At 44.9% G+C, this 13,545-nt stretch overlaps 1 protein-coding gene across 1 annotated transcript; it reads left to right on the top strand.

Annotated features, from left to right (window-relative positions):
- The first annotated feature begins 11,272 nt into the window (after positions 1 to 11,272).
- Positions 11,273 to 13,326, top strand: LOC143602795 (uncharacterized). The gene is made up of 4 exons (XM_077079788.1): positions 11,273 to 11,519; positions 11,604 to 11,676; positions 12,288 to 12,371; positions 12,882 to 13,326. Exons 1-4 carry the CDS (start codon positions 11,400 to 11,402, stop codon positions 13,196 to 13,198), a joined length of 594 nt encoding a protein of 197 aa, XP_076935903.1. The 5' UTR covers positions 11,273 to 11,399; the 3' UTR covers positions 13,199 to 13,326.
- The last annotated feature ends 219 nt before the right edge of the window (positions 13,327 to 13,545 follow it).

Raw genomic sequence — 13,545 nt, 5'->3', positions numbered from 1 at the left:
TCTTCTAACTGTTTCTTTTCTTTCAGAGGGAAATAATTTGGAGTCGCTTCTGTTCCCGCGGGAAACCGACGGTCCCGCGCGGATGGGTACTCGTGCTCTGGACGAGGGCGAGTTGCCCATCCTGGAGCAAACGGCGGATCGTTTTGTGGAGGTCTATCCGCTGGGCCACGAGATCCTGAGCCACCGGCGGCCAGGTAAGGCGATATTCTTTCCTCAATCTCTCAATGCTGTACCCGCTGTTGGAATTCTTGACCTGTCTTCTTCTGAGGAATCCTCAGATGCTCCTCCATTGGTGCGGAAGAAGAAAGCTGCTGCCGGCGGGAAAGGGAAGGAGAAGGCCTCCACGGCTGGTCCGGTGGTTCTATCTGACTCGGAGTCAGATAGTGAAGAGGTGGCGGGGAAGCCCGGTGGTGAGAAGACCACTGCTCCGGAGGCTACGACCGTTACCTCCGGAGAACCGACAAAGACGACGGTGACCGGTACCAAGAGGCCGGCTCCATCGGGTTCCTCCCCGCCCGTCCGTACGTTCAGGGTCAAGAAAACCCGTAAGTACAATCATAGTTGTCTTTGTAGATTTATTACTTCATAAATTTATCAAACACTTTCTTCTTTGTGCAGGCGTGGATGTTGACGCATTCTGGGGTGAAACGCAGGGGAGTACCTCCCCGCCAATGACGGTAGGCTCGGTCAGCCTTCCGGAGGCATCGACCCAGGCGCCTGCATCCGCTGGTCCAGTTGCTCATTCCTTTGAGCCAACTGTTCCGGCCGAGATGATGTCACCGCCGGCCGTGATTGCGATTTTTACAGCATCCTTCACGGAGCCGGCGGTTACTGCTGCTGCTGATGAGGCGGCAACCGCGGCGGCGACCACAACGGCGACCACGGCGGCTGCCACCATGCCCGCGCCACCGGCACCGACGGCCGGACCATCAGGTACGCGCAGGGCTTCCCGCCGATCTTTGCCACCTTCCCGTCTGCCTGACCTGTTGGATGGATTTCCTTTAGGTTCAGGTGATGGGTTTGGCGGCTATCGGCCTGTCATTGACCCTACAGGTGCGTAGGGTTCCTTTCTTTTTCCCTTATGTTTTTTATCATCTTTTCCTTACTGCTTTTGTTTCTTTTGCAGTGTCGGATTCCAATGAAGTGTATGTTCCACGATGGAACATTCGCCGAGGAACAACCCTTCGCACACCTGTGGAGTGCGTGGACTGGGCTCGCCACGCTGCTCCCCTGGGTGCGTTGGGGGAAGCCATGGTTAGCTACCAGGAGGGTAGGCTAACCAATGAGCTTCGGGTTCTCCATGCCCGGATGCAGCCGCGCGTCGAGCTGCTTTGTCGTGAAAACGACAAGTTGAAAGCAGCTCGCGCCAAGGACGTATCTGAGGCGCGTGCTCTTCGGGAGGAGAACCAACAGCTGGCGGCAGCTGCCGCCGACAAGGAGAAGGCCTTCAAGGCCCTCGAGGTTGAAGTTCAGGCGCGACTCGAGGCCCGCTCCAAGGCTGCCCAAGCTGTGAATAAACAGCTTCGGCTGGCCAGGGAGAATGCGCGAAACGCAACCGAGAGGGCTGGCAAGGCTGAAGCCGTTGCTGAGCCTTTGCGTGTGGAGAATGAGGAGATCAAGGCCAAATTAGAGGCTCTCCAACGTGCTCATGATGCCTTGGCAATGGAAGATGCCAAGAAACTCCAGGAAATCCTGGACCAGAGGGGGGTGCTTGACCACACCGAGCGGAAGCTTAAGGGCGTCGAAGAGGCTGCCGCAAAGGAAGTTTTACTTGCCAACCTTAACAAGAGCGAAGCCGAACGCGCCCGTAACGAAGCTCAAGCTGCCCTCCAATGGCTTCTTCGAGAAGCGTTGCCTCAGGTATGTTTAGCTTTGTCTTCACGCTTTTCTCTGTAAGAGAAAAGGTTCTAATACTTTGTATTTTTTCTTTGTAGGTTGTGCGTCGGGTCTTTTCAGAGACCTCTTACGATGATGCTATGAGCGCAGCCCTCAACGCTTCTCATGAGGATGGGGAAAAGGCCGGCTTCTTGCTTGGTCTAGGGTTTGTTGAGAAAGGCGTCCCGCCTTCCAACTTCCCTTTGTTCAATGTGGATACCGAAGCCATTTATGACCAAGCATTGAACCAATACGCCGCCTTCCCGCATCCAGTGGTGGAAAAGGTGGACGAAGTAGCTGTTGCTGATGATGGGTTAGCTGTCCTCAAAGCTTTCCTCGAACCACCCCGTTCTTCTGACGGAGCGGGTCCAAGTGGAAGCGGCCCTGAAGCTTGACCCTGAAGATCCCTTTCCATTGCTAAGATAGACTTGTATAGATTTACTCTTTTAGGCGGGTAGTAACCCGGCCATTCTTGTAATATATCATTGAAATATAAATCTTTTTGCGGATAAGATTGGTATTTCCTTCTTTGGATTCCTTGCTTTATAAACTCATGACTTGCATACTTAGTTTAAGTTAGCAATTTTCCAAGTGTTTTAGAATAAGTTAACCTGTTGAACGTGGTTGATGATGGGTTAAAGTTTCGCTTCCTCTTTCGTGATTGTGCGGGTAGAACCGTCACTTGCACTTGGTAGGATGGCTAAACTTTAACCTTCATCTGACCTGCGTGTAGGTTTTCCTCATTTTTCCTCGAAATTTCTAAGTATTTAGGATAAGTTAACCTTTGAACGTGGTTGATAGTGGGTTAAAGTTTCGCTTCCTCTTTCGTGATTGTGCGGGTAGAACCGTCACTTGCACTTGGTAGGATGGCTAAACTTTACCCATACCTGACCTGCGTGTAGGTTTTCCTTATCTTTTTTTTTTTTTTTTTTTTTTTTTTTTTAGGATAACCTTTGAACGTGGTAGATGATAGTTTGAAGTTTTGCTTCCTTATTTGTGATTGTGCGGATAAGACCGTCACTTGCACTTACAAAAATGGCTAAACTTTACTTACATCATACCTGCGTGTAGGTTTCCGTTATTTTTAACGTTGTGTTTATGCGGGTTTTGCCGCCTTCCACACGTAACGACTTACTTCTCCCCATTTATGCGGTAAATACCGGCACCAGTGGGGAGTTCATAAGGATAAAGGTAAACACATTATGAAAGGAGAATCATTTCCATTAGAAGTGGCTCTTGGCCTTTTCTTTACAAGTTTTGGAATTGATCTACATATAACATTTGCGTAATTGAGCTTCATTCCATGTTCTTGGGATGGGAGTGCCATCGAGCCTTTCGAGCCGGTATGCGCCCTTTCCCAGAACCTGTTTGATAACGTATGGCCCTTCCCAGACCGGGGCCAACTTTCCTGGGCGTTCTTGGTTCGAAGCCTCGTTGTTACGCAGTATGTAGTCTCCTTCCTTGAAGTTGCAGAGTTTTACCCGCGTGTTGTAGTACTTTTGCATTTGTCGTTTGTAGTTCTCTTCACGCACTGCGGCTAAGTCTCTGCGTTCCTCGGTTAGCATAAGATCCAACCGTCTTTCCGCATCATTGTCTTCTGGCTGACTCAAGACCCTTGGTGAGGGTAGACCAATTTCGACCGGGACCATGGCTTCAGTGCCATAAGTGAGGCTGAACGGGGTTTCTCCCGTACTGGCCTTCTTTAACGTTCTGTTTGCCCAAAGGACGTGCGGAAGCTCGTCCACCCAGCCGGATCTGTGTTTCAAGAGTCTTTTCTTTATGCCTTCGACGATGCTTTTATTTGCTCTTTCCACCTCACCATTTCCTTGCGGGTGTGCCACTGAGGTAAAGGTGTGGGTGATTTGAAGTTCTTTTAGCCACTGTTGTAGCTTTTTGTCAGCAAAGTTGGTGCCGTTATCGCTCACCAAATTCTGTGGAAGTCCAAAACGACAAATTATAAATTCCCAAATAAATTTTTTGATATGCTTTGCGGTTGTTTGGGCTAAAGGTTTTGCTTCTATCCACTTGGTGAAGTAGTCGATGGCTACCACTAGGAACTGAACATTTCCTGCTGCTGTAGGAAATGGGCCTGTCACATCGATGGCCCACTTCTGAAATGGCCACGAAGAAGTGACTGGAACCAGTTCGTTTTTCGGGCGATGCGTGTTAGGTGCGTAAAGCTGGCAAGACCTGCATTTTCTGATGTATGCCAGTGCATCCGTGTGCATCCCCGGCCAAAAGTATCCCGCGTTGTTTAGCTTGGCTACAACAGCGCGGGGACCTGCGTGTACCCCACAGATGCCTTCGTGTACTTCCCTTAGGAGGTAGTCGGCATCTTGGTTGTCCACGCATCTCAAGAGTGGGCCAAGAAAGTTACGTCTGTAAAGGATGTCATTGACGAGTTGATAATTCAGTGCTTTACAGCGTAGTTTTCTTGCCTGTGTTTTTGACTCTGGTAGTATTCCTGCTGCAAGGTAATTTATTATTGGTGTCATCCACGTTTCTGTACTGGTTTGGATGACACAAATTTCCTTGTGCGGGACTGATGGCGCTTCGAGGAGTTCAATGCGGATGTCCTTTCCCAGGTGGGTGAAGGCTAGTGATGCAAGCTTGCTTAACGCATCCGCAGATTTGTTTTCGCTGCGCTTGACGTGTATGACTTTACAATCACTAAAATCACGCATAAGGGTTTTTGCCTGGGCGAGGTACAGGGCCATGGTGTCGTTCACAGCCGTGTATGTTCCATTTATTTGGTTGGCCACCAGCATGGAATCCACGTGGGCTTCCAAGTTTTTCACTCCCATCTTACGCGCAATTCTCAAACCGGCCAGGAATGCTTCATATTCGGCTTCGTTATTCGTACTTGGAAAGTCCAGCCGAATAGCGTAAGTATATTCTTGGCCCGTTGGGTTGGTTAATTTTAACCCTGCGCCTGAACCCTCGTTACTGGCTGCTCCATCAGTGTAGAGTCGCCAGACATCATTGACGTCCTGTGCTGGGGAGGGTTGAGCCTCCTCCTGGCACTCTTTTTCCCGCGAAGCGGGGACTTCTGCAATAAAATCGGCCAAGACCTGGCCTTTTATGGCTGGTCTTGGCTTGTACTTAATTGCATATTCTCCCAATTCAATTGCCCATTTGGCTAGACGTCCCGATAATTCGGGTTTGCCTAGAACATTTGAGAGTTTGAAGTTGGTGAGAATGGTGAATGGGTGGCCCTGGAAATATCGTCTTAACCTGCGTGAAGCGTGTATAAGTGCTAAGACTAATTTTTCAAGGGTAGAGTACCGGGTTTCTACGTCTGTTAGTACACGGCTAACATAATAGATTGGCATCTGGATGCCCTTTCGTTCTACTAGCAGGACTGCCCCGGTTGCTCTATCTGTTGCGGAAAGGTATAGGATTAACTCCTCTCCCGCTTGTGGTGCTGTAAGTGTTGGGAGTTCGATCAGGCGTGACCGAATCTCCTGAAAAGCTGCTTCCGCTTCTGGTGTCCAGCGGAAGTGCGTTTTCTTCAAGCAGTTTCTCAGTGTTGACACGAAAGGAAACGACTTATCCGCATGGTTTGCCAAGAAGCGATTAAGTGCGACTAGTCGCCCATTCAGTGTCTGAGCCTGTTTGATGGTGGTAGGTGATTCCATTTTAACAATGGCTTCGACCTTTTCAGGGTTCGCTCTAAAGCCATCTTTAGTAACAATGACTCCCAAGAACTTCCCTTCTTCCATCCCAAATGAACACTTGCTCGGGTTGAGCTTCATGTTTATCTTTCGGAGCGTGTTGAAAGTTTCTTCAATGTCTTTCAACATCGCCTCAGGCTCGAGGCTTTTGATGACCAAATCATCCATATAGACTTCCAAGTTTCTCCCGATTTGGGCATGAAACTCTTTGTCCATTAGTCGTTGGTACGTGGACCCTGCATTCTTAAGTCCGAATGGCATCATTTTATAACAAAATGTACCATCGGGCGTCCGAAATGCGGTTTTGTCCTGGTCATCAATGGCCATGTGGATTTGGTGGTACCCCTTATACGCATCCAAGAAGCATTTAAGGCGAAATGGTGCCAACGAATCCACTTTGAGATCAATTTCTGGTAACGGATAACAATCTTTGGGGCATGCTTTGTTCAAATCTTTGAAATCTATGCACATGCGCCATTGTTTGTCATTCTTCGGTACCATTACGGGATTTGCAACCCATGTTTGATATCTACTAACGCGTACGATGCCTGCGTCAAGGAGTTCCTTGACTTGGGTTCTACACGCGTTAGTTTGTTCAGGCCCCATTACTCTGCGCTTTTGTACGATTGGCGTAACAGCCGGATCGCATTTGAGCTTATGCTCCGCCTTACTTCGGGGTACACCAGTCATGTCAGCTGGTGCCCACGCAAAGATGTCAGCGTTTTTCTGCAGTAAGCGATTGAGTAAGGTGCGGGTGGGATCAACAATTGTTGGTCCAATGGTAACGGCCTGGTCGGGGTATTTGCCATTGAAGGCCCATTTTTCCGGTTCAGTGATGGTTGGTTTAGCCTTCTTCGGTTTGGGTTTAGATGAGACAGATGCGATGCATACCTGGGGAATGCAGAGATCATTGCTACACCCTCAGCTGTTGGCCATCCCATCATGCCGTGGACTGAAGATACCACGGCGTTGAATCTTGCCATCCCGTCTCTTCCAAATAGGATGTCGTACGTGTGGGGTGGCTTTTTCATCACGACAAAATCCACGTCTTCTGTGCGTGAATGATTCCCATCGGTAAGAGTAACGGGGAAAGATAGGATACCCAGGGGTGTTTCTGTACTGCCGTCAAACCCTTCCATTGAAGCGTAGACCGTTTCCAAGCGTTCTTTGTCTTCATCATCCAGCTTATCAAAGAACTGCCTGTACATCAGTGTCGACGAAGCGCCGTTGTCAGCAAGAGTGCGGGAAGTGATGTAGTGCCCCAGCTGGCTTCTGATGACGATGGGGCCTTCTTTGCTGGGGCCTCCTGGCACTCGCGGGAAGCGCACCTCAGCTTCCTTCCACGCGCATGGTTCTATCACCTGTCTTTTCCTTCCTCTGACCTTGCCATGAACCATGTTGATGCTGATGTCGACGGGCTTTCGTCCGTTACCTCTGTACCGGTTGTCATTCCTTCCACCCTTCCTGATTGATGCCACGAGATGTGCAAGCCTTCCATCCTTGACAAATGTCTCAATAATATCCTTCAAGGATGTGCACTCTTCAGTACCATGACCCTTTGTCCCGTGGAAATCACAGGATTTGCTTTGATCCGCATTAGGTTTCTGCCGGATCGATGGGGCTTTGGGCCATGGCAATTTTTCCGTGGCAAATATCTCCGTGACGCTCTTCGTGAGTGGCGTCCACCGGTGTTTTCGATTTGAAGGGTGTGTGTTGTCCCTTCCGCCAACAAGAGGGCGAGAGCTGGATGAGGTGTCAAAGTTTACCCTTGACTGCCAAATACCTAGCCTCCTCTTTTTGTTCTGCCTGGCGATCCGGACATTGTTCTCTCTTGTCCTCTGCGTGTAGAGGTGTGTACTCTGGGGAAGATCCCTTCCCAGTTGCTTTTCCGTCTCGGCAAAGCGCTTTGCCGCCGTCATGATGGCATCCCAAGTTGATGGCATGCCATCCTTACCCGTCAACGTGCGGATAAGTTCTGGGTATTCGGCGCCTTGGATGAAGGCGGCGCGAACCAGATCCTCACTTATGTTGCCAAGACTAAGCTTTTTGGAGTTGAAGCGAGTGATGAAGTCTAGTAAAGATTCATCCTCCTCTCTCACGCAGTTGAGGATCGTCCACTGCTCTTCAGTGTATTGGCTGAAGTGCTGGCTGAAGTGCTGGCTGAACTTGTTCTGAAAGTCCGCCCAGTCATATATGTGGTGGATCGGTAAACGATCGAACCATGCCCTGGCCGCTCCGACCAGAGTCATCTGGAACATGTAGCACCACGTGGGTTCCGTCCAGTTGCTGACGGTAGCCCCCGCAATGAACCTGTTCAGATGGTCATCTGGGTCGGATAGACCATCATAAGTGCCAATGTTGGACATTTGTTTGGCACTTCTCGGGGCGATTGCTTCCGCAATGTCTTTTGCGAATTTTGACCTTCCTGCATTTGTAGCAGTTGGTCTAAAGGTTTTGGAGAAGTCACGCGGGTTTCTCTCCGCGATTGGTTTAAAAGCTTCCCCAAAATTCCTTTTTGGTTGGACGTCCGTGTCCTTACGCTTCCCTTTCGCCTTATGGCGAGGGTTCGCGTCGGTATCGGACTCCAACTCGTCGTCTGAGTACTCGCAGTCACTGCTCATATTGAGGTGTTGGCGAGTACTGGTGAATTCGTCAGCCTGTTGAACTGAACGCAAGCGTTCATCCAATTCGGCTTGGAATTCTCTTTGCCGTGCTTCGGCCCACGCCATCACTTGATCTAGTGTTTGGCGAGGGACCTTCGTTCGTTTTTCCGGTTGGGTATCGGTGAACCCCAATGGAATATTTACTCCACTTGCCCAGGCTTGGGTAGTCGGGGTAGTGTTCGTAAGGATTGTATAACCGCCGGTGTTCCCCCCAGTTGCTGGGGTTGTTACCGGGGTTTCTTGGTCGGTTACAGGCCTTTGGACCGGAGTAACGTTAACCATTTCTTCAGAAATTGTGAAAAAACTAAAATAGTTCTAGCTTTTATGCACGGATGGCGCCAATGAAGAAACACTAAGTGACCCGGTACAGATTATAGATAATCTGGGGGTTAAGTAATGTTTCCCACGAATGAGATCTAGCTGAGAAGGCTGTTCTTCAGGAGACCTGCAAAACAAACACCGTAAGCTCGTCACTGAGAAGGGGGGGGGGGTTCCTCCTTGTGACCACCCTCCGGCGTGAGAATCAGACTAGGTTGCTCTGAATATAAGTGTATATTAAGAGATTGCTAGATAACTGGATAGCAGATGATCTTACCATTCCAAGATGTTGGAGTATTTATAGCCGAAGGTAGGTTTCCTAGAAGGTACAGCCGGCTGAACAGTATTCCTGTTCAATCAACAGTAGACTATGCACAGGCCATACTGGTTGGTGGGTAGGTTACGGCCAACAGTAACAAAGTCGGCTGCACTATTCCACCAACTGTAGATTATGCACGTCCCACTTACTGTGGATTGTACGCAGGCCATGCTGGTTGGTGAATAGGTTACGGCCAACAGTAACACTATTCCACCAACTGTAGGCTGCGCATGCCCCACAGTAAGGGTTGGTGAGTAGGCAGCGGCTAATAGTGACAAACAGTACTAGAGGGTGTTCCTCCTCGCACTGTTGTCGGTGAGCTGTCACCCTGTGATTGGCTCATGGGCTGTTCTGGTCAGATCGTCTGTCCTATCCATACCTTGGTAGGTATAGTACAAAAGATCTTTCAGAATCAGACTGGCTCATTTAGGCGGGATTGTTCCCGCCTTGCTCATTCCTTCATGTGACTACTGAAGTAGCTAGTGTCTTGTGCGTGTAGCCCTGCTGTCTGCGGGTAGCCTTCCCTGATGGCTTGTATCCGCAACTGCGGGAACAGGCGGGGTACTTCACCATTGGGAGGCTTTCCCTGCGTGTACAGCTTGTGTACTGCGCGTAAGATTCTATGAGCATGGTGGGTCCTGTGGGAGCAGATGGCCTTTGCGCAGACGTCCCTGTTCAAGGTGAGTCTTGCGGGACCAACTGGTCTCTGCTGGGACCTACCTCTTCAATGAGCATGCATTTGATTGAGTTTGAAAAACGCTTACCGTCATTACTGGTTTTTTCAAAATTGTTTTTTAACTCATTCAAAAAGTTAAAACAAAAAGAATTTTTATAATTGTCAAACACCATTTAGCTTATGGCTTTTTGAAAATGTTTTTTAACTCAATCCCAAACATGTTTAAGTAGCAATGTTACGGCTTAGAGCATTCACATTCAATCTATCCAAAAATGTGAGTGAAGTTTTTTTATAATGTAGAGAGTGGTTTAGGGTGTTGTGAGTGAAAGAGAGACAAGGTGGTAGGTAAGATATGACAACAACGAGGCGGGAGCGGGTGGGAGAAGCGAGAATGGTGGTTGATGTATGGATGTTGGCATGTATACGGTGATGACTATAAAGACGACAAGGTGGGTCCAATGATAGGGTTGTCGGATGCAATGACGATGGGTGGTCGAAGATTCCAAGTTCCTTTAAGTTGAATTCGTTCACAGTTTGTAAGAAATTATGTATATGTTACGTGAAAAAATTTGATTGATCATCCTTCAATACGTTTGAGTGAACTAATTCCACCTTCAATTATTTTTTTAACTAAACACATAAAGAATAGATTTTAAATTTTAACTCTTATCACATCAATTCAACCTGCATACTAGAAAAGTGAAATTTATTTTTCAATGCCGGCATATCATGCTTGTTATTTTGTTTATAAAAATGAGACAGCATCAACTCGTATGAAATTTTGACCCTTTCGCCCGTTATTCTTATTACCTACACTAATCAAACAAAACACTTAATTTTGCACCTATCTTTATTACTTACACTTTTCGAAAGGCAACCTTTTATAAATACAACCCGTCAATAGCAATGGTTATAATTTAGCTTGCTATATGATTGCAATTAAATCTACATTGTATTAATTGTTGTCTTTTTTTATGATCATTTGGATCACTGCCATTCCAATGACCATCCCGATTAATATCATCTCTATTCCACTTTTAGGAGGAAAACCACCACATACGAGAAAACATTCTGACCTAACTTGAAACTCCTAATTTATTGTTATGGGTTGACCTTGAACCCAAGACATCCTCCCCTAGTTTAAAGTGAAGCTTTTAGATGTTTCGCATCAACCACCTGAACTGAAGATCACTGCCTATTTGTATTCTTTTACATTTTCATTTATCTACCTTCAATTTAATTACAATATATATAAATTATTAGGGTGAGGTTACTGTACAATAATTGCTTGACGTACGATAGGTACGCGACATGCTTAAAGGCAAAAAACAAAAACGATCAAAGGCAAAAATACTAAAACGCTTAAAACGCTTAGCCAAAAAACTAAAACGCTCAGTCAAAATCCTAAAACGCTCAAAAATGGTTTTCATGAAGAAAAGTAAAAAATTGACCGATTAACGATCCAAAACTTTTTATTTCGATAAATCAGTGATTAATCGGATATGTATTGACGATTTCGAGATCTTGTGATGTGATTTCGTGGATCGATTTCATGAATATAGGTATTCTTGTACCTAATGAATGTTAAGCAATTATTGTATCTATAATTTTTTTTAAATTATTATATCTTATTATAATAATGCAATTTAATTTAACGTTTTGTTGAACCGGTTCAAGACCGGCCCACACAAGGGTTTTGGGCTTGGAGATGAAAACTTGAAAATTAGGTCTGGAGAACTCGGAACTGATATAATAAACCATAAACCCTCAATCAATCAATAAAGCAAGCAAGCTAGGGTTTTTGTTCGTCATCTGATTAATTATCATTACTACTAAGGTCAAGGTTTTGTGCTTTCAGAAGCTACAGATTTGTAATGGCTGATCCTTACCAGAAATATGCACAAGAATTTGAAGAGGATTTAACAGATCATGTAATTGAACTAGACTCAGACTCTGACGAAGAGGAGACGTGGATCATGCAATGGCCTAAACATGTAACACCTTATTATTATTATTATTCACTTCAAACATTTATTATTATTATTATTCAATAAGCTGTTTTATTGATTCGGACTCAGGTTCCTGATATTGATGGGCAAGAATTTAGCATGGATGTTGACGGGAACTTCGGCGCCGTAATCGATTCATCTGGTGAGCTTTAAAACAAATTACTTGATAGTATTATTATTTAGTACTAAGTTTCACAACTTTGGATGGAAACATATGCTTGAACTTAATTGGAAGAGTGTGAAATCATCAAGTTATCTCACTTGTAATACTTTACTATTTATAAAATTTACGTCACTTGATTTTGTTTACTCATTATTAGTATTTTATATACAGAATCATCATGAATCTTGTAAACACATAAGTTGTAATGTAAACATGTTTTCGATAGGATATTCATGTATTTAGGCTTGTAAATGAACCGAACGAACACGAGCATACAACCAGACAAATTTTTTTGTTCATGTTCGTTGATTACGAAAATAGGCATTTTACATGTTCACGAACAGTTCATGAACGCTCGGTTCATTTACATGCCTATTCTCATCGTTAGCAGTTCTTTCCTTCTTTTATATGATTGTGGTCTATACTCCTAAAGTGACCACAGTAACTTGAGAAAGAAACTTGAATGACCACAATTAACACTTTGTGATTTGGTGACTGCATAGATAAACATCAACAGTTAAATGTTATTTGCCTATTTGAACAATAAATGTTAACAGAGTTTCTTATTTTCCATATTTTCATTTTGACAGGAAAATCGTATGAAATTGTTAGCTCTATAGCACAGGAACCAGAAGGCAGATTGATTCTAAATTCTGCAGGACGTTCAAAAATTCGTATGGCTTCGTCTATTTAGTTAATTTTAGATGTATTACCATTTACCAATTTACCATTGCTTTTAATTTAGCATGAAATGCAGATTTAGATTGTTATAATAAATTAATAATCACCTTCCTTCATCATTTTACAAGGGTAAAAATGTAATTTACAATGTTCTCTTCCTCATCGTTTTCAACTAAGAGATCAGCCTGCAAATTGCAAGTATCAAACTCAAGATTGATTATTTATTTTTCTATTTTTTTAATTTTGAATGGTGATTTGGGAACTTTAAATGGTTGCTTAAAGACCATCGCCTGGTCATTTACTTTACCATTAACTTCCATTTTTTAAAGTTTTTAGAAGGTAATCTTATAAGGAGTGTTAAAAATTCTGACCCATTCATATTGCCTTCACGTACGACTAAGAACGTTTAGGAATTCATAAATGTTTATGAATTTAGGTTAAAATATACTCAAACTTTAAGTTATACCAAAGCATTCACATGATACTTGTTATTTTGTTGACAGGTCGTAAGACTGAAAGGCGGGTTTCCTTTGTTTATTATATGGAGCCTAGTGACGTGCCAAAAGATGACGTCAAGAGGCTAAAACAGCTCTATGAAAGGTCTTCTGGAACATCATTGACTAATTCTAGCTTTGCAACCCCTTCAAAGAGTATAAGGCCCGGCCATTCAAGTGGGCGGGCTTCTACCCATAGCAGCGGGCGTAGAAGTTCTTTATCTGAAGAAAAGGTGCGGCCCAAGCCTAGCAAGTCTAGTCAGAACTCAGGTCATAGCTCGGGCCATTCTGGAGAAAAGAAAGCAAAGAAGAAACATATGACTTGAGATATGTTATTTGTGATCTTCTGTTTATTTATTTTGACTTGTATGACTGTTTTTGTGGGCGTAATACCTGATTGTTTACTCTGGAGATCTTTTAGTTGTTCTACATATTATATGTATTCGGTTTATTGAGGGCATAACTTTAGCTATTGAAAGATCACTCTAAGATAGGGTTGAGCATTTTCTGGTTGGGTTTAATAGATTTATGGTCCGGTTCTTGGTTATAATTTGACAGCTAATCGGGTTTTATCTGCTTCAAAACAGGCTAGCCTCTTTGGTGAAATTTTAACTTATAAAGTCTTTAACAAAGTTTGTGTTTGATCTTATTTTGTGTTTCCTTACATCAAATA

This window comes from Bidens hawaiensis, unplaced genomic scaffold (assembly GCF_021521415.1).
Source record: "Bidens hawaiensis isolate Kalapana, Puna unplaced genomic scaffold, B.hawaiensis_p1.1 tig00059855_1, whole genome shotgun sequence".
In the NCBI taxonomy this organism is placed as follows: Eukaryota; Viridiplantae; Streptophyta; class Magnoliopsida; order Asterales; family Asteraceae; genus Bidens; species Bidens hawaiensis.
The sequence above is the reverse complement of the archived record's forward strand: the minus strand, read 5'-3'. Positions and strand labels throughout refer to the sequence as shown.

Excerpts from the sequence above, each read along its gene's own strand:
- LOC143602795 (XM_077079788.1), top strand. The coding sequence starts at position 11,400 with ATGGCTGATCCTTACCAGAAATATGCACAAGAATTTGAAGAGGATTTA. Across the intron at positions 11,677-12,287 it reads CGCCGTAATCGATTCATCTG|GAAAATCGTATGAAATTGTT; the intron begins GTGAGCTTTAAA and ends TCATTTTGACAG. Across the intron at positions 12,372-12,881 it reads TGCAGGACGTTCAAAAATTC|GTCGTAAGACTGAAAGGCGG; the intron begins GTATGGCTTCGT and ends TTTTGTTGACAG.